The sequence below is a fragment of the Populus alba genome, chromosome 10, assembly GCF_005239225.2.
Source record: "Populus alba chromosome 10, ASM523922v2, whole genome shotgun sequence".
Lineage (NCBI taxonomy): Eukaryota > Viridiplantae > Streptophyta > Magnoliopsida > Malpighiales > Salicaceae > Populus > Populus alba.
In genome coordinates this window covers 15,399,093-15,419,906 of record NC_133293.1, presented here as the reverse complement: position 1 = coordinate 15,419,906, position 20,814 = coordinate 15,399,093, and the positions used below count along the sequence as shown (strand labels likewise).

Genomic DNA, 20,814 nt, shown 5'->3' with positions numbered 1-20,814 from the left:
CCAGATGGGCACGATGGTCAGGTTCAAGAAGAAAGCTGCAAGGTCAAACTCTAAGTCAAAGAAGGCTTGACGATCCAAGGAGCCCAAAATGAACGACACCTCCTTATTTTTGGACCCTTCCATTTTCACTGATCAGAGGTGAATTATCTATTGGCATTAAATCAAATGGGTCGCACCTTTAACTCTAAAAAATGCACATGGTCTCTCCTCTCTCTCCCTCTCGACTCTAATGCTACCTTGCCTTATCTAGTTTAAAAACTTGAAGACCTACACTCGAAAGAAAACAGAGAGATGGCATCGTTGGCTCAGCAATTTGCAGGCCTAATTTGCCCACCATTATCATCTTCAAGACTAACAGAAAGAGCAGCAACATTCTCAAAGCCAAAGAGGGCTGCTAACTCTGTTGTAACAGCAAAAGCAGTGGCAATATCAAATGTACAGACCCAAGAGAGGCACAAACTTAAAGAACTCTTTGAAGAAGCTTATGAACGGTGTCGTACTGCTCCTCTGGAAGGAGTTTCTTTTACACTTGAAGATTTTCACGCTGCGCTTGATACTTATGACTTCAATTCTGAGATCGGCACAAGAGTCAGTAGCACAACCTCACTTCCTTCTATTTATTTTGTGATTTTTTCCTTTTTGTTGGTTCTGACATGGATGACTGAAAATGGGATGTTTTTGCTTGGTGGGTTTATGCATGAATGAGGAAATTTATGTGAATTATGTGGGATTATGGAATTACGGGCGCCAAGAAAAATTGAAGCTTTCTTCTTTCAAATTCAGGGGAAAATGAAAATGGTTACAAGTTAGTTCTTAATTACGTTGGAAACGAGTGGACGATTTTTTTTAATCAATTAAGTGTTTGATGGTTAATCTTTCTTTGTTTTTATTGTTGTTTTCTATATTTGTGTTCTTTTTCTTCCTAATAGTATGGGCAATATGCTCTGTCTATACGAATTTTGAAGGTAATTAAAAACAATCATATGGGAACTCCCATAAGACCCAAATGAAAAATGAAGTGAAATCTAGGCAATTATTTGATGTCTGACGGATAGTATTTTGATTTCCATTGTGCATGTGTTTTTTAAAATCAGGTCAAGGGGACAGTTTTTATGACTGATAACAATGGGGCATTTGTTGACATTACTGCAAAATCTTCTGCATATTTACCAGTGCAAGAGGCAAGCATTCACAAAATAAAACGCGTGGAAGAAGCTGGTATAGTTCCTGGGATGAGAGAGGAGTTTGTTATCATTGGTGAAAATGAAGCTGATGATAGCTTAATCTTGAGCTTGAGGTCAATCCAGTATGAACTTGCCTGGGAACGGTGTAGGCAGCTTCAAGCTGAGGATGCCATTGTGAAGGGTAAGGTGGGTATTTATGCTCCTGACATTAATTATATCTATACTTGTACAAATACTGCATTTCCTCCATTTTCATACGGAATGTTATTATTATGTGTCTGGTCCAGTACTTTTAATTGGGTGGTGGTCAGGTGCAAAAATTTAATTGTCATTTTAGTGCTTGCAGGTTAATCAATTTTTTGTTACTTATTGCAGTGTGATTGCATGGTTAACTGTGGAATCTTTTCTTATCAATTTTTGTTTCCTAATCACCTGCTTTTAGGCCTTTCTTAATAGCATGTGTGGTGTTTAAATCACAAATAAATTATTTTATTTTCAAAACTTTGAATAATGGAATGTGTTTATAGGTTGTTGGTGGAAACAGAGGTGGAGTAGTTGCAGTTGTTGAAGGCCTTCAAGGATTCGTCCCTTTCTCACAGATATCATCAGTTTAGTTCTTGAACCAGGCTTGCCATATTGTCTGACTTTGCTTTCAGTCAATTCCAAATTCTCATCTTTCCCTGTTTTTGTACCAGAAATCATCTGCAGAAGAACTTCTTGATAAAGAGCTTCCCCTGAAATTTGTTGACGTTGATGAGGAGCAGTCTAGACTTGTTCTCAGTAATCGCAAGGCCATGGCTGACAGTCAAGCACAGCTAGGTATTGGATCGGTGGTCACTGGAGCCGTTCAGAGCCTCAAACCATATGGTGCCTTCATTGATATTGGTGGAATCAATGGCCTTCTTCATGTCAGTCAGATTAGTCATGATCGTGTCTCTGATATTTCAACAGTTCTTCAACCTGGTGATACTCTGAAGGTTGGTTACTTGCTGCCATATTACAAAGAAGGTATTCTCTGTCCTTTTTCATATATCTAAACCATATTATGTTATGCAGGTGATGGTTCTAAGCCATGACCGTGAGAGAGGCCGAGTAAGTCTTTCTACCAAAAAATTGGAACCTACTCCTGGTGATATGATTCGCAATCCAAAACTTGTCTTTGAAAAGGTAATTCTCGGATATTGTCATTAACCTTCCTTATTGTCAAATGTTTTGGATAACATAATATAAAGTTAGATGTTTTATGCTGTAGTATGATCACTTTTTTGTCCTTCAACAGGAGAGGTATAGAAGATGCTAGAAATTATTTCATCCTTTCTCTGACATGCGATGTATTCATATCTCTGTATTGTATTAATAGGCTGAGGAGATGGCCCGGACATTCAGGCAGAGAATTGCCCAGGCAGAGGCTATGGCTCGTGCTGACATGCTGAGATTCCAGCCTGAGGTACTTCAGTTATTTTCTCTGAAACTAAAGGATTTCATGAAGGCAAACAGAACTTTGTTTTCATTTCTCCCTGTCATGTAAAATTAGATAGGAGCAAACTTAATTTTTTTTTTTTAACTTAAATGATGATCATTATGAACCTCATTTAAACTAATTAAACTTATAGAATAATTTTTACATTTTTTCAATAATAGAATAAGGTCAGTTGTGATGATATGCATTAGACAAGACGCTTGTTCCTTTTCGCTTATCTAAGGAGACGTTTGATGCCTAAAAGAAAAAAAAGTTCTGATTTACTAGTTTCTTTTTTCTTCTTTGGCATCTAAAGTTACCTGAATGTGTATTTAATTTCCATTATTTGAAAATGTTTATGTGCATATCTAGGCATATCTGAATTAGCTGGATTAACCTAATTGTATCTGTCTGTACAGAGTGGACTAACTCTCAGCTCCGGTGGGATCTTGGGTCCGAATATTTCAGACTTGCCTGCAGAAGGTTTAGACTTGAGTGATGTCCCCCCTGCTGATGAGTCTGATGGCCATGGTACACCAGAGGAAGAATCCGATTGAGTTTTAAGCTTTCTGCTTTTCTAATTTTTTGCCTTCTTTGTGTGTAAAATATTTGTTCAAACGGCAACCCTTCTACTAATGAGTTATGAGGCCGCCTTCTGTTCAATTCGGTGTTGTTTAGCCTGAGTTTTACAAAAATTTAATTTATTTTGTGTGTTTTGGATCGTTTTACAATAACGCTTGACTGTCATCTCATTTTGCTGAGCATTACGCCTGCTAATAACCAAATAGTTCTAAGTGCTGATGAACCAGTTAGATTTCTCAAGCCAGTGAACCTTATGCATGTGTGATATAGTGGCAACAGATTTTTCATGCATTCACCACCAGCATAGGCATGTAAACAACAAAATTCAGAAGACAGAATATCCCAGCTTATGATAACAATTAAAATACAAGTAGCACGTTCATAGGTGATCAGTGATAAATAAAGCAAACCTCATGCACATACAAGCATGCACGCAGTTTTCAGATATAAATGGTCTTTTAGTACGCTTGGCGATCAATATACACCCTATTAATGCTTGTATAAAACAATGTAAAGCCTATCAAGTTTTACCCAGTAACATGATATCCCTCAGAATATTTAAGCTGCACACCACACTTGGTGCTAATGCTAATAAATTTTGAAGTTTTTAAATACATAAAATGCAGATGCTTCCTGTAAGCACAAGACCTATATGTTATTTAATAGTTAGCAAAGTAGGCCAGAATCCTGCATTACCGCATTTACAATTTAAATCTACCTGAGAAAGCTGGAGATGGATCCTTTTCTCAGCCGCTTTAAAAGCTTTTTTATGTGCGGTAAAAGTTTTTTCCTGCTCGCACTCCTGCTTTTTCTTCAGTTCATACCACCTCTGAGCATTGGCACGTGCTGAAAGTGCTAAAACAACTTCTATCTGAAAGTGGAAATAGACTAAATCAACAGATGACATAGCTCAAATCCAACGTCTAAACTGAATAATCACGTATATGAACTGAGATTAGCGACAAAAGGTCGACACTGTGAAAGACGGAGTTTCATGATTCACTCTTAGCAGGTGTGCTTAAATTACATTAGTCATAATTTGTACAGAAGTAACACCTTATACACTGGAAGTGTCTTTTCATCACCATCCATTTCATTTATATTATTGCTATTAGCAATGCCATGCAGTTCTTTTCAAAATGGAGCTTGTCAATTAAGCCAGCAATGGGGTTTCCTGCCTTCTCATCCTTCACCATCCGAGCAAGATCCTCCCAACCTATCTCCTTTGCAAGAGCTACAGGAACAGCTAATATATTAAGTACGTCCTCCTCAGAACCATCTTCATCTTATTGATTTTTTTTTCCTCTTAATTTTGTTTTAGCGTCAAAGGGATACTGATCCTGGCAGGTAATCCAACCTGTCCCCCTTCAAATTGGATACGCGCCCAGCCAATTTGTGCAATGCGATCGAGGGTAGGGGGTTTTGCGTCTTGACCATCTCCCTCCTGTTATGACTTGTGAGACAAAGCACTCAGACATGGCCAGTTCAGTGAAAAGGGAAGGAATGAAAGCCCAAAAAACAATGAGCTCGGAGATTAATTTGTACAGCGAATCTGTAAGGCATCGCATAAGCAGAACTAATTTATTTAAAATCAGATTTCCTCTTTGAGAAATCAAAGTTTCTATCTGAATCATGATATTCTAGCCAAACACAATGACTACGTCCCAGATCATCTACAGATAATTACACAAGTACAATACAATCGATGGAAAGAAGTAAAAGTGTATTCAACTTGCATAAGAGTAGAATACATAATCGACTACGTCCCTGATCATCTAGACACGAAAGCTTTTGCAGGGACCTGGTCGAGAAAGAGTCTTCTCTTTTGACATAATGAGAAGCAATTCTTTCAACTTACAGTCTACAAATCGTATCCCTGGACAGGACCCACCTGTGGAAGCTCCAGCATGAGTGAGTTTAGCCAAACTCGATATATACTGCAGGGGTATCCACATATGTACACATGAACCCCATTAGGGATTTTCCATTAAATGAATCTAAAGGCTATTCTATTCTTATTTCTTGTCTTCAGTTTTTTCTCCTACAATCACCTGTCTCCAGCAAAGCTGTGCTGGCCCTTGGCACTCACTCCAGTGTATGAACGGATGTTTGCAGGAGCAACATCACGTGGATTATGTTTTCTCCCCTTGGTTTTATCAAAACACAACTCATCAGCTCAAATCAAAACCAGCATCCGCATTTATAGAATATAGCAATTTCGTTGCTAGCTGCTCTTTGCTGTGTCACAAACATGAGAAGGTTGATTAAGTGAGTAAACAATGAGCTGAGTACCTGACAAAACCTCCATATATGCAACAAGACAACAAAAATGAATAGAATAAAGTAAACATCAGATTAGCGGATCCTATTACAGGGACAAACCTTCTATAAGGTGGAAGCTTTAGAAGATTCATGCAAGTAGCTGATGTTGGCAACCGGTCAAGAGCTTCCTCAGAAGCAGTACCCCCGGCCCTGAAGAAAAAGTCAAATAATTGTAGAAATCAATTTATATTAAAAAAGTGAAAACAAACAAAATAAATAGTAAAAATCTTGACACGCATCAACAAAGAGGTTCATACAAACTTCAAAATCTGCTTCTCCTAATTACATTTAGTACAGCTCTTACCTCTGTATACAAAACACGGGTTCCAGATACTTGAATCCAAGCAGAGGTCCTCGAGAGCAACCAGTCACAAACCTATAAAAGTTGTTTTCTATCATTTTGGTAGTATTTTCTCAAGCTGACTGAGAATTGAGAATTGAGGTGGCAAAATACAAAAGAAGGAGAAGAAGAAGAAGAAGCTCACTTCAGAAATTTCTTTTGGTTTTCCAATGAAAAACCTTTCAGAACTTCCCAGAACATCTCAATAACATAATGCTCCTGTGCAGGGGAAACAAAACAGATTAATTAAGTAGCTTTTAATTGCAAGAAAATAGACATAAAGGTGGGCTTAATCATTCACTTAGGTATAGTTTAAATGCCTTGGTAGCCATGAAGTCATCAGAACATGAACAAATGCCCCATAACAAATGACCATTCATTCCAAAATCCAGAGAACCAGCTCACATAGGGCCACAACAGCAGCTAAATTTGGAACAAGATTCAGAATCTTAATCAATGCAAAGTATTTTTCTAGGAAAACAGCAAAGGTATTATATCTCCATCATATGTGAACTGCACATTAAGGAAAAATACAATTCCAAATAAGAATTGAAATTTACCAAAGCCAATTCTCAACCACTAAATTAACTCTAAAGATAATATGCCGAGGCCCTAGGTTGGGCTCTAGATTAAAGTCTCAAAAAAACATACATGCATGCACAGTTATGAATGGTGAGAGGATGGCGTGTTGGCAGGTGAGCAGGATTAGTTTCACCTTGTTTATAGTGGGACTTTGTTGTCGGGGAGAAATTGTGAGCTTAATTGAGGTTCTTTGAATTAAATCATTTGGTTGCATTTTTTTCATAATTTTTAAGAGAGCAGTTGTTAAGTGTAAGGTTTTCTCTTTTTTTCTCTCTTCTTGCATACTTTAGTTTCTCTGTAATAAATAATACACCTAAGAAGCTGCAATAGAAAATTAAGGATACTCATATTTTTCCTACTAGTACTTTACAATTAAGACAAACAAATATAACTTACGCTATGATAACCACCCGCATAATTGGTATGACTGCGCAGGTCATCAATATCCAAGCTTTCAAGTGAACCTGATATCAGGAGCTGTAAACAAATAGTAGCTACGTCAAATAAAGGAGGGAATAGGGATTGGGAGATATTTTCAAGTTTACACATAAGGCTGATGATTCTTTAGTATATAATTTTTCTACTGATGTTAAATATGAGATTAGCAATGCAAGGTATCCATCCCATGCGAAGCTAGCATGATTTGTTCATAAGAATCTGGGTGAGAATACCTGAAGTTCATGCTCGTTAAACATATCAATCCATTCTTTCTTTATAAGCTGCTGAAAGCCCCTCATGAAATGAGAACTTTGCAAACGTATCTGAAAGTGATATTACTACGATGATTAGATGACAACATTGCGTGAACTAGATGAACTAATAATGAAATGCTGGAATACCTGATAGTTCAGACGATAATTAGATACAAGATGAGTAAAAGGAATGACATTGTCATTAGTAACACGTTGGTTTCGTCCACCAGGAAGCAGCTCTTCTTCTGTTTTCTCGCCATATTCATTATTTACAATGACAAAGTAGAGCTCCAAGTCAGAAATATCACCTTGATAACGCTGCAGTTAAGATAAATGCAAGTAAAGAAAAAGGTGAGAACCTAAAATCAAAAGAACCAATGAGAATCTGAGAGGATGTCATACAGATGGAGATTCTCTCTTTTTTTTTCCCGCATCAGTTGAAAGTTCCATTCCAACACCAAAAGGACGAGAAAGAAGGAAAAATATACTTCAGTGCCTACAGAAAATGAAACTAGAATCACATAATCTTAACCCCCCCTACATGGACATGCCTGCCTGCTTCTGAAAAGGATAACGAAAAATATAATTGACTCCCTACAGAAAATTGAACTAGCACCATATAATCTAAAACCCTCTAGATGGGCATGCCTGCTTGTAAATGGCCTTCTATGAAAAAGTAAAAGCTATTTCATTCCCCAAGACCATGACCCCATTCTGGTCCCATTTCTGACACCAAAAGTATGGAAGTCAGGTGGTCAACTGATAGGAGCAATTACTCTTTTTGGAACAGACAGGAATAAAAGCTATAACAGCTGATCAATAGCAAAAACCAATTGCATAAAGACTTATCCAGCTCATGAAATTGAACTACTATGTTCCGTATTTGGCCAAGCAATTCAAATGAGTAAAACACTATTTCAATCTCTTAAGACATATCCCATAGACATATAACATTATGATGGATCCCCCCAAAATAGAGTTAATTCAAACTTTCTACTTTAGTTGCCACAGTGTCTCCATTTTTAACAGCAGCTCATTTCAAGGGGATTTATTTGTACCTCAAGCACAATTATAGATGAATTTCCAGTTTCCTGCTTGCTAAAGAATCAGTGCAAACAGAAGTTTATTGTTTAGCTGACAAGACAGTAGCAGTTACTGAAGCATTCATGGTCAGTGGGAAGACAATAACAATAATACCTTCAGGAAAATAAGGTGGCGATATAATTCTGGATCCAGTGAAGGCAAGTCATTCAAATAGTTGTACCTGATCAACCAACAAAACTCGTAAATAAATACTAAAATTGAGCTAGAGATAGTGCATGGTAACGAAAAACCAAATAGGTGAAATTGTCAAAATTAGTTTCTATTTCCTAAACTAAAATAATATGAACTTGCACAGATAGTTCAAAATTAATTATTCCAAAGGTATCTGCTTTGCCAAAAATACATGCATATACAGTGGCAGATCCAGAATTTTTGTAGCGGGGTCATTTAATAGCTCTTAATAATATTTGCACAAATAATTTTATGTAAATATTATAATAATATTTTTATAAAAAATTTTGTATACTAAATTAATTCAAAACTAAATAAATATATTAAAAAAAGTTTAATTTAGAAATAATTTCTTTTAAAAACTTTCAAATATAAGGAAACGAAAAGGTAGATATAAAAGCAATGAATAAATAAATAATGACATTTTTTATTAGAAAAACACTTCCATACCATACACTTTCCAAACAATTAAAAATTTTAAATGATTAAATTTGATTTAGCTTTTCGAAAGAATATAAAATGAGGTGTGAAGATTGGAGAAGAAACAATTAAGAACTATAATACAAATTTGAGTCTGCTACAAATATCAATCCCTATTTCTCTCAGCCATTTCCTATGTGAACTCTTTTATTCCTAACATCACATGCTTACAAAATAATTTCCTTTTTTTCTTCTTTACCTGTACAAGGTAATTATAATTACAAATTTGGCCCTCCTCTTTAATTGTTTTTTACTTTTGGCATTATTTAATGGGGTCATTTTAGGAAAACAACTATATAATTTTATATCCAACATATATTATTACCATTTTAAAAAAACTGAGTGGGGTCAATTGACCCCGCTAATTACACTATGGATCCGCCACTTTGTATATAAATCATGGAATTCGAAGGCAGCAGCCATGAAAAATTAAAAAGGTCCATAAACAGCTACAATTTAGCGGGTATAGCATTGAAAACTTACTTCTGTTTTAATTTGCTTAGGAAGAATGTTGCAAAAGGTATATCAACAAGAATACCTTCGAACATAGCCTGCAAAGAGTAACAAGGAACCGGATAAGGATACATAATTAGATCCTTCATATTGAGGAGACAAAGGACAAAGACCAATAGGGATTTCAGTAATAAACCCTGGAAAGGCTCTTTGTGTGGGACATAAAGACTAGAGCAAGAAATAAAACTAAGATAAGTGGAATTCTTTTTGCAATCAGACATTTAAGACTCCAAAGGTCCCATCAGCAACTCAAAAGGCCCTGTTCCAGTTATTTGGTGTGAACTATCTGAAAATAGTTAGGTTAATCATTCCTCTCTAGTACTATGATACCCATTTTAGGTGAATATATCTTACACCATTTATCTCGTGTAAGTTATGACCATGACATTTGGTTAAAAAGAATATAAAACAAAATCACAATCACAATATTTTAGCAAATGATAAGATATAACACTACAAAATCAATTAAAAAACACTTACGTGCACAAAAACATTTATGTATATTACATTAAAAATGTTGGTAGTATTCTTATTCAAGATATATCAAATTAAATAACCTAAGGTGGACAATCAAAGATTGAACATGAAAAAGTGCAGGCCCGTGTTGCTATAACATGCAAGTCTTCAGATGCCAGCAGTAAAATTTAGTTTATGTTAGGCACATGCTGTTCTATAGGTTTTCATATGCATTAAAAGACAAAGCAATTGACCTTGAAGCTCCAAACCATGCAATCAACACCATTAAATATTATGTGATGAATCGGTTGAATGAGAGAGCAAATCAAACCTTTGCAAGAAGAGTTCCAAGGAAATGAAAAAACTGGAGATGTTGTTCATGTATCATTCCTGATCCAGGATTGGGGTAGAGTAGGTGATCAGATGTTTCCTGAATATACAATGCCAAGCAGACAGTCACAAAACATTAGGTAGAAGGTACAACAACATAAATTAAAGCAAGAAAGAAGAAGACAAGGAAAGTGCTTTTGCTGATATGTAACACATGAAACATGCATGCATAAAAACAGCAGCCATCAAAAGATTCAAAATGTTGTAATATATCCCAAAATTATTTAAGAGACCTCATATAAAATTTATATATGTTGTAAGTCATAACAAAGCTTTATACATGGGTGAATATCTTTGTACTACTGGGTGTATGCTTTGATTCAACTCATGCAAGTTCACACAGACTGGTTTAGCTTTCAACTTGAAGCATGTAAATGCATAGATGTCACAGAACATAAATTTATCACCTTAAACAACCCGTATTGCACATCGAAGGCAGCTCGAGTAATGTTCTCCATGAAATCTTTAAAAATGCCACCACCATCAATGCCAGCTTCCTCAACTCCAAACTCATTAATAAATGATACACGAATCTGTAGGTGAACAACCAGACGTGATTACTCTAGTGTCATATTCTGATTGAAAATATTTGTTTTTGTAGATTAATGTGCAAAACAAATGAATTACCAATCCTCGAAGATCCTCCTCAGACAATGCACTCATCTGATTATAAGCATCTTCCAAAATATGGTCCCGTCGTATTCTGAATCTGTTTCTCGTGAAAACACCATGGGATCCTTGTCTTTGCCTAATGGCCAATAATTGTGACTGGAAGACAAATTTATATAAATAACTACACTTGCACTTTATTCCTCACAGCTTCACATTCTTTTGAGTGCAACTTTGTGACAAGACTTACATTGAATATTTTTACTCTGCTTGTAAAAGGTACCAAAAAAGGAGCCCGTTTCATAATGTCATTTGCCTTGGTTCCATCTATTATAGCCTGAAAAGGGAAAATGGGCAAAATCAACATCATAACAGCTAGGTTCCAGGAACCTGAAGATTACATTTGAGATAAAATACTACCTGAGAAATGAATGAATCATCAACGCCATCAGCATGGAAATCGCTGGGTGGTGCAAATTGTCGTCTGTTATTCCAATCTTGCAACTACAATAATATCCCATTAAAAATTAAAAAAAAAAAAAAAAAAACTAAAGGAACAATATCTCCTGCATATTGCTAGCATAGTCTAAGCAAGATACAAGTGAATATTCTATCAAACCAAAAACATTTACAGAATCTACAGTGACTAGATTAGTGATTAAAACAACAAATTGCAATAAGATGACCTGCAAGTAAGACTTTGAGTAATTCAGATTAAAAAAATTCAATAGATTAAGAATTACCTGAGAGAGGAGTTCAGAGGCTACAAGACTAACTCTCTGTTTAATAGATTCAACAGGGTTCCCATTATAAGCAGAAGTGTTTTTAACAAGTTTAACTGAATTACTGTGTGCTGTAGGATTCACCCACAGGAGTTGCCATAGGGCCTGCAGAAAATAGAAAATGAAGAAACAGAAGTTGGAGTTATAACGCATTTACATTAGAAAGCAGTAACACATGTAAGAACAAGGCTGGATACAGAAAGCCTCTGGTTCAAGTCTTCATTTTACAGCTTGTTGATCTAAAATTCATCCATTATAAGTTACCTGTCTCAAAATAACAATTAGACACCGAACATCCTTCAATGACAATGGCTTCTCCTGCTCATAAAACTCCTCATTGCCAACTAACATAAGCATGTACCTGGCAAACCATGAAAACAATTAAGAGTAGAAATATTTGCTTCTTCAAGAAGCAAGGGGAAGGGCAACAAACAACTAAAGTGACCAGATACAGCCACACATTAATCTAGAATATAAAAGGGATATATAAAACCAAAAGGGAAAAAACAGAATAACATGTCAGCACAAGAAGGAAATGAAACCACCAAAGGGAGAGAGAGAAGCTGACTTGTATACAGGACAAAAAACAGCCAGAGGTAACAGCCAGCCAGGTACATCTCCTGGCAGATATGACAACTGCTCAGGCAAGGATGGCCATTTCTTATTCTCATGACACTGCTTCATAAAATTCCAAAGCACTCGAACAAGTTCAGTTCTAAATGCCAATACGGTCATCATTCGGTCGACTGGCAAGGTGCTGAAAGCAACATGCAAAAAGGCACAAACAGCACCAATAGCTGCAACCTCTTTGTCATCCAGTCCATGGTTTGAACCACTGACCATTGAAACCTCCCGAAATAAAACATTTGTCTGCTTGAAAACAAAGTAAAAAAAGTTGCTTAGTTTTTTTAATTCTAAAAGGTCAAGATTGCTTTCACTATTATAGATAGGCCAATTTAATGTCAAGCTGATGCAAAAAAAGCATGTTACATACCAATTGCAAGAGAAAGCGGGAATGCATAGCATGGGCTATCTGTTGTTCCAAATCCTTGTTTAAGACTATTTCCATTTCATCAGGCAAAGCCATATCATCCTCATCCATAGTGGAACCTGAAGTTTACCAATTACATGTATACACTCAGATCAAGCAGATCAAAAGACAGTAATTCAGCTTCCACAAGGTTAATGAACGAATGGAAGATTATGCAAAGAATTATGGTATAAGTAAGAATTTCCAGTTAGAGAAAATCCATAACAGGCACTTATCAAGGAAAGAATAAATCTGATATATCATGAAGAGTGCATACTTTGTCTGATTTCCGGACTTGACGATTTTATAGGAGGAAGTGCCTCCAACAAGAATGTTGTAACAGCAGCAAGGTCCATAGCCTAATTGAAATAAACAAGAAAGAAAATTTGTTTCAGAATCCACAAAAGTTGAATCAAAATTTCCCAGCTGAAACACATTTGGCAAGTTGGATAAGAAAGATAACAACAATTATTCTCTTTTAATCCTAAGGGAAAACGATGAGAATGATAGAAACTGTCAGTCAAGAAAAGAAAGTTACAGATTTTCATAATTAACAATACTTTAACTTCCCCAAAACTAAAATAAGTTAAAAGTGGTCATCACCATATATCATTTCCAGAATTCGTAAAGGAAGCAAAAGGAAAAAGTTCACAAATCTTCAATGGTGAAAAGAAAAAAAACATAGGTCGCAAAGGAAGTGATAGAAATCTGCAAACCAGACATTTAAACATACATGAAACAGCAGAGAAAAGATTTAGAGTATTCATGTGCAGTTGTCAAGAAACTAATTTTAAATCTTACATAAGGAAAATTTATGGATTGCTTAATAGCTGAATCAAAACCACATCGGGTGAGGTCTCAGGCAGCGTGGTGATCCACTTGGATAAAATTAAGCGTTTAAGCACAAAATCAAGCTAATAATGTGTCCGTATGGTCTGGTTTTGTATTTCAAGTCATATCAATGCTGTCAAAACAGCAAGTCATAGGTTCTTAAGGTCAAGTATGAAAGACTCCTCACACAATGGTAATCCATCAATATCTTTCTTCAGAAGTCTTAGATTCATAAAATTATGGTAGGTAACCAGCCTCCTTTACCCATAATGTTTCAAAATCTTTTGCCTGACTATCACGATCCTTAAACATACAACCTATAGTTTACATTTTGAAGGCAGCTAGTAGTTTTGCATCTTGCAAAGAGGGAAAAGAAGTTACATATCAACAAATAATATATTAATCCATACAGATGTATTGTATTCTTTTTGTGTGTGTGTTTATACAATAACACAATTATCTACTATGATTTATCATGAATTCCTTACCATCTCAAAGGAACAGTCAGCATGAGACAAAGCAGCTCCTGCAGTTTCTACCGTATTTCCTAGGAGACAGGCATAACCAGGACATTCCACAGAAACATCATTGGGCAGGACATAGGCATTCCGCACACATTGTGCCATCTGATGAATGTAATGTTGGCTCAGCCCCCGAGTTGCAAAAACCTGGAAGAAAAAAGTCACTTATGCAACAATCCTAAGAAAAAATATGCAGTCCAAACAACAATTACATGATTTTCAGCTCAGCTCAGAAGAAAACAAGTAGGAGAAAATTGCATATCCCATTCAACAGGATCAATGAAATAAAAGAAGCAGTCTGCTGCATTTTTTTTCCATGACAAGCAATGCCACAGTTGTCTATATTGCATAGAATTTTAACAAAAAACGAAGGCAAGTAATTCCACCAGAAGAAACATTAAAACAAAATACCTCTTTTAAACTAGGAAAAAGTCTCCATAATAAAGGGATTGTCAGCATCTGAGAAGAGAAACTCCATTGCGGATTAATGTTGGGGCAAATACACGGATGCTGACCAATGTGAGATATCATAAGGGCAAGAATACGCTCCAATGGAGATGCATTTCTAATGGAATTGTCACTCTTTGTATTCTCCTGCACATTATTAAGGAAAACCACATGCAGTAATCTGTAACTACTTCAGAATAGGGTGAGCATAATTACCAGACAGATTTTAAGCAGCTCAGAAAAATCAGAAATAATAACCACCACAACTAATATGTGCATCTGTCAACTAAGGGGGAGTTTGTGAGTGTTGTAGCGGTTGTTTTTCAAAGTATTTTTCGCTCGGAAATGTATCAAAATAATATATTTTTTTTATTTTTTATAAATCATTTTTGACATCAGCGCATCAAAATGATCTGAAAACACCAAAAAAATATTAATGAAAAAAAAATAAAAAAAATTCAATTTTTTTCAAAAGTGCTTTTGAAACGCAAAAACAAACAAGTCTTAACAAGTTCATGTCCAGGTTCAGCAGCTTTTAATCCCAGCCAAACTGCTAGCATGCTGAACTATGATAAATTCTTTTTTTATTACTGCACTATTTTTATTAAAAGGATCAATTCTTATAAAGGTAGATCACAAGCCCAAAAAACACATGGTTATCATGTTAAGGAGGAAAAAAATGAAAAGTTGGAAACTTCACAGCATTCTCTAATCGCATTTTTCTGTTGATTTATCTCAGACCCTCTCTAGCTGTGTGTGGAGCCAAATTCCTGCAACTTTTTTCATTCTTCTGCAGCAGTTATATTAAAAAGAAAATTAATGGAAGGTAACATCTGATTTTTTGGGTTCCTTGGCAAAAGAATGGCTGAAAATAAAGTGCCCTTAGAGTGCAGCCATAAGCCATGTTGCCAATACAGGAAACAAGACGATGATTCGGGGTATTCAAAGTTTATTTTACCTTACGAACTGATGGTCTTACTTCTTTTGCCTCATAGTAGTATGCTTTTGAAAGATATGTATCCATTATACATGCTATTCAAATCATGTTAATTTGGGCAAGTTTTTAGACTATGGTAGTTACAACATTATGACTCTAAGGTTACAAAATTTCAGATATGGAATTTGGTAGTGCATGTTTGCATGCAGACAATTTTGAGTAAGAAAACAGAAATGTAAGTTTATAATGGAAGTTAGTAGAAAGCTAATGGAAAGAAATGGCACGTTATGCAGAATATACCTTCTAGCACAAAATCAAAAACCAAGAAAGCATTTGTAATAATTAGATGCATACCTTTCCTGTTAGGACAATTTCTCTAAATAGAGCGAATGCATTCCTTTGCAAGAGATAACCAACAACCTTGCACGCCCATGGAAGTTTGGGATCGATCAGCAAAACTACAGCTTCCAGCAAGAGAGTTGCTGTTAGGCTTGAATCCCTGGGCACCATCACAAGTTGATCCTTCAATTGTTTTCTGCTCCACAATCACAATGCCAATAGGCATCATGTATCAGCAAGGTAGTTAAATTTTAAAAAAAAAAATTAAGGATAATGTTAAAAAATAGTCTCAAAGAACAATTCTAAGAGAATGTACTGGCTATCAGACATCATAAGCACATGTCCATCAAAACCACAAAAGTTAAGCAAAATGTAGATAAATCCTAAAAACACAAGCATGTACGTCACAAGTAAAAATAGACATGCAAGGTCAATTGAAGCAAAAAAGCAATACAAACACAGAGAGTAAAATCCAACATGTTAAAATAATATTTGCGCCGATAAAAATTCAAATACATAGCCATTGAAACTTGGCACACCCTATGCAAGTATAAATCAGGTCCATGCTGGGAGTTTTACCTCCAGACTAAGGAGATTTAATAGTGACATTCAGAATTCAATCGATGTAAGGTTAAAAACCAACAGATAAAATTTGTACTACAAGAGAAACATACAATTCTTTCCCCGCAGTTCATCAAGGTAACATTAGTATCTGTCTTATCTCCATAAACCAGCACAAAGATCGATCCAATCATCATCCTTAAATTTGTAGTGACATTCAGAATTCAATCGATGTAAAGTTAAAAAACAATAGATAAAAATTTGTACTACAAGAGAAACAGACACTTCTTTCCCCACAGTTCATCAATGTAATGTTAGTATCTGTCTTATCTCCATAAACCAGCACAAAGATCGATCCAATCATCATCCTTAAATTTTGGGATACAGCAAAGGAGGAAATCTTTGCTGAATAATTCCATTGTTTGGTTCTTCATAAAAGAAAACTGGGACAATGCCACTACATGTTACACTATTCAATCTTTAATCAGCAAAAATTTAAGACAGGAAAGAACTTTTGTTAGGGTCTGCATGATAGAATGCCTAGAGCTATAATAGTCAAAATCATGACCAGGATATGACTACACATGGAAACAGAATCAAGAGACAGCGCCTCTCATGTACTCAGAGTTTAGCACAAGCACGATAACAGGGAAAATATTGCATCCAACTAGCACCCAAATTCAGTAGAGATGAAAGTTCAGCAGATTTCAGATATATTCAAACAGGTGTTCACAAAGCAAACCTATTTTGATAGATAGCCCAAATACAGGTAAATGCAAGTTGCTTGACCCTATAGTCCACCAAAGCATGCTTGGTTGAATAGTCCACACCAGCAAACAGGCTCACAATGTCCCCTGTTGAATAATGACAGATTGTTAATACAAAATGGTAAAATGCTGTGCTGCAAATGGAGTACAATGAGAGGGAAACTGAGAAATGCAGTGGAATTTCAATTACGCATTACTTGCACAAGTGAACCTAGTAAAATGAAACAAAGAGATCGAGTCCAAAATTAGGAACAAACAAAGACACCCAGCAATTTGCAGCATAGATTGCACTTTATTTTTTTTCCTCCCTTTTCCATTTCTCATCAATGGGTCACCATAATTACTTATGCAAGTGGGATGAACCCTCAAGCTCACCCTCAATCCAATCATTATGGAGAGAAGAGATGCCTTATGGCACCATAGCTGATAGCTCATCGTTCATGCTTCTTAACTATTACCACAACAGCACAGAGTTTGTTTATGGGCCACCCTAGAACATGCTTCTGATTAATTAAGTGGGGCCATCTAAGAACATCAATGACAATCTTCACACCTGACCCAAACAAAAAGTTTCATAACCAATGATCTACATTTGCTAAACAATGACATTGTTTGATTTTATTATGTTGAAAAATACAAATCTCCTAGAAGGCTTTTATTAAACAGTGACATCCTGATTTCTGAATGGTTTGTCACTGTTCATCAATGAAGGGAAGGATTTCACCCTGCAGATGACAATAAACCTCGTTAACAAAAAAAAAAGGTTGGCTTTATGGCTTTTGTTATTTCTTTTACTGTTGAACTTAACTTCAGTTGTAAAGGGGGCTCAAACCCGTTGGCAATCTTCAGTAAAGGTCTGGGTTTGGGTTGGGTGGGTAGGGGGCTAGGTGCCTTCCCAGATAAAAAAAGGGCTGGCAGAAAAATAGCTCGGTTGTATGCTAGTCTCTCTGAGAGTAAAAAATGCTTGAATTAAAGCACTTTCTCACAAGTCTGTGTATCAGAGTTTCTCAGAAAAATGTAAAGGTTGGAACGAGTATGGTACAATCTAAAGCAGCATAACATCCCAAAATTATAATCCTTGTCTCCTTTTTCTGGAATTTAATATTTTCCATCCACTGTCAGGAGCAAATATTAAATTAATAAACTTTCCGCCACGGCCACTTTAGATTGTCATTTAAATGTCAAGTTCAAAAGTGCTACAAATGTTGAAGGCTAAAATAAAATAGAAAAATATAATCAGCATGTCAAGAATCAAAATGCAACAAATGCTAAATCCAGAGACATTCTTACATAGAGAAGTACAACTCAAACAAGTGTGAATTTGTACACGAGGATATCTTATGATTGGACAAGCTGCCCTTGTTGATGACATTATGTTTTTTAGAAAATAAATAAATAAACATGCATGTAAGGTTTCCATTTTAGAAGTTTTACAGTGATGGAAATACCACTATCTCGAACATTTTGCAGAAGCAATCGGCAAGTCTCCACAAGGATAGTGAAATCATCAGTATTTTGTGCATTGAAGAAAAATAACAGCTGCCGGAGGAACTCTGAATCTGAACTGAAACAATGCCTGGATACACAAGACAATTTGGAGGAAGAATTTAGAATCTCAATCAAAAAGGGTATCACGCAGACTTCCACAATAAATTGTCACAACTGCTATTAATAACATTAGGATGAGGACATTGCCACGTTACCTGTCTACATTTTGGCAATACTTCCCATAGGTTCCAAAGAACTGCTCTCGAACCGTAGACTGTTCAGCCTCCACTGCCTTTCTCCCTCTAAACCATTTCTGTAGTTACTAATTAGTAAGCACTTTGCAACAAATGCATTACAAGTCCTGACAAATGCTTATATCAACTAAAAAAGCCACCAAATGTGCTCTTTATTTAGATTAAAATTGACCTTGCAAAAGCTTTCTCGCTACAACATCTAACAGGACAAAGAAATCAAACAATCCATTTTCAATCAAACACGGATTGTAACTGACTTTGAGCAACTAAAGCAATGAAGTGACAAAAACCCTAATTCTCGTGATCCTTCCATCCCTAGTTTCTAAATCAACAAAATTCCATGCCTAAAACAGCACCGTTACGTGTAGAGCATATAGCATTCGCGTGAACAAACATGGCATTGAATTTAATGAACTAAAAAGAATACAAATTAACACGCGTAAATTACAATCAATTGAGGAAACAAAAATAATACTAATAGGAGCAAAAGCTAACTTGAATTTTGAGAGCAGCAGCATTCTGTTGCTTCACCCACAACCTACGATTCCGTTCCAATCTAGTTTGTTCAAGAAGCTTCTGCCTATCTCTTTCCTTCGAACTCCGACCTCCTAAATCCACTCGCTTCCGTGTCGATGGATCGCCGTTGAAAAACATCGTATATCTTCTGAGTCGAACTCTAATAACGCCGGTTTTAAAACAATAGGTCCGGGTTTAAAATAGATATTTAAGGAATTCGTCTTCAGTTTTACAAGACTTGGAGAAGAAGAGGAAGACTGGGAAACTTCGCATAATGAATACAGTTCTTAAAGGTCCTTGAAAAGAAGGACGTCGTACGTGTAAAGGAGCAACCGACCAATTGCATGATTTTCCCTTTCCTTTTCTTTACCGCTGTAAATTCATCAATATTAAAATTCTACACTTATGATTTAACAACATTATATTATTATTATTATTATACGCATACTAAAAAAAAAAATGGTGTTTCCATGCAGAAATAATATAATTATAAATTTTACTAATCTTTTTTTATTGTAAAGTAAAAAAATTATAATTTTTAAAGTTTTTTTTAGAAAACAAGCTTTTTTAAAAAATTTCTCTTTTTATATTTGAAATTTTTTATCATTTTATACTTGCTCTATTTATCATTATTTTTTAAAAATATATTTTTTAGTTTTTCTTTTATTTTCTTTATATTGTTTTTGGAAAAAATATTATTTTTTATACTTTGATCATACACTTGACCTATTTATACCGTTATTTTTATTCTTATGTTTATTCTTTTGAATTTTTTTTGAAAAAAATTTCTTTGCATTTTAAAAAAAAAAAACTTATTATACAATAACTAAATGAATCATTGTAGCAATTGCAACTTTTTTTTTCATTATCATGCTAGGTTAAAAATAAATTTGAGATCTTGCGTGTTTTTATTAACACGTGTGATTTTTATTATGATTTATTATATGTAAACATTAATTTTTTTTATTTAGGATTATGTTTTTTATTCAATGTCAAATAATACTTTAATAATACTTGAATATTAATTCTTTTTTGTTGGAAAAATAAATTAGTTGGCTTATAGCGAGACGAGTTGAATCGACAAGTTAAAACTTTGTTTTTTGCATTTATTGGCAAATATTTCTTGGTGTATTTGATTAAATATATATATATATATATATAAGCCTTCTAATCTATAATTAATTTTTTAAAAAAAAAAAAATCTTATATATTTATTTTTTCTTGTTAAAAAAAATTATTCAATTCTTGGTGAAACACAAAAATAACTAGATTCTCGGTCACAAGTATTGCTCGTTTCATCAAAAAATTTCTTCCCTGTATCCCTTCATGAAAATTTCATAAACAGATTCGATGTAATTTTTTAGGTATTTATTTTGAGAAATTTTCAAGTAAATTAGCACTCTTCTTCACCAACATCACTTTTTATGGGTTTAAATTGTTCTGAACTTTTAAATGTT

The 20,814-nt window shown here is 35.1% G+C and overlaps 2 protein-coding genes across 4 annotated transcripts; one reads left to right on the top strand and one right to left on the bottom strand.

The window, feature by feature from the left end:
- The first annotated feature begins 152 nt into the window (after window positions 1-152).
- On the top strand, window positions 153-3,306 carry LOC118043228 (small ribosomal subunit protein bS1c). The gene is made up of 7 exons (XM_035051119.2): window positions 153-588; window positions 1,095-1,370; window positions 1,712-1,792; window positions 1,880-2,161; window positions 2,241-2,351; window positions 2,545-2,631; window positions 3,063-3,306. The coding sequence occupies exons 1-7, from the start codon at window positions 292-294 to the stop codon at window positions 3,198-3,200; spliced, it is 1,272 nt and encodes a 423-aa protein (XP_034907010.1). The 5' UTR covers window positions 153-291; the 3' UTR covers window positions 3,201-3,306.
- A 1,625-nt stretch (window positions 3,307-4,931) lies between these two features.
- Window positions 4,932-19,637, bottom strand: LOC118043227 (E3 ubiquitin-protein ligase UPL6). Of its 3 annotated transcripts, none has more exons than XM_035051117.2 (26): window positions 19,337-19,636; window positions 18,803-18,900; window positions 18,548-18,675; window positions 17,075-17,186; window positions 15,787-15,967; window positions 14,460-14,642; window positions 14,016-14,195; window positions 12,974-13,055; window positions 12,661-12,776; window positions 12,235-12,536; window positions 11,931-12,027; window positions 11,628-11,771; window positions 11,305-11,388; window positions 11,135-11,221; window positions 10,903-11,043; window positions 10,683-10,808; window positions 10,217-10,315; window positions 9,400-9,467; window positions 8,359-8,425; window positions 7,309-7,479; window positions 7,141-7,230; window positions 6,866-6,946; window positions 6,033-6,106; window positions 5,852-5,923; window positions 5,608-5,697; window positions 4,932-5,463 (listed from the first exon to the last, which is right to left on the bottom strand). In XM_035051117.2, the coding sequence occupies exons 1-26, from the start codon at window positions 19,493-19,495 to the stop codon at window positions 5,397-5,399; spliced, it is 3,099 nt and encodes a 1,032-aa protein (XP_034907008.1). In that variant the 5' UTR covers window positions 19,496-19,636; the 3' UTR covers window positions 4,932-5,396. The 3 variants fall into 3 exon arrangements, with proteins under 3 accessions (XP_034907008.1, XP_073267725.1, XP_034907009.1); XM_073411624.1 differs by having other exon boundaries at window positions 18,803-18,889; window positions 19,337-19,498; XM_035051118.2 differs by lacking the exons at window positions 4,932-5,463; window positions 5,608-5,697; window positions 5,852-5,923; ... (1 more) ...; window positions 6,866-6,946; window positions 7,141-7,230 and adding an exon at window positions 7,564-7,657 and having other exon boundaries at window positions 7,339-7,479; window positions 19,337-19,637.
- Between the last annotated feature and the right edge of the window lie 1,177 nt (window positions 19,638-20,814).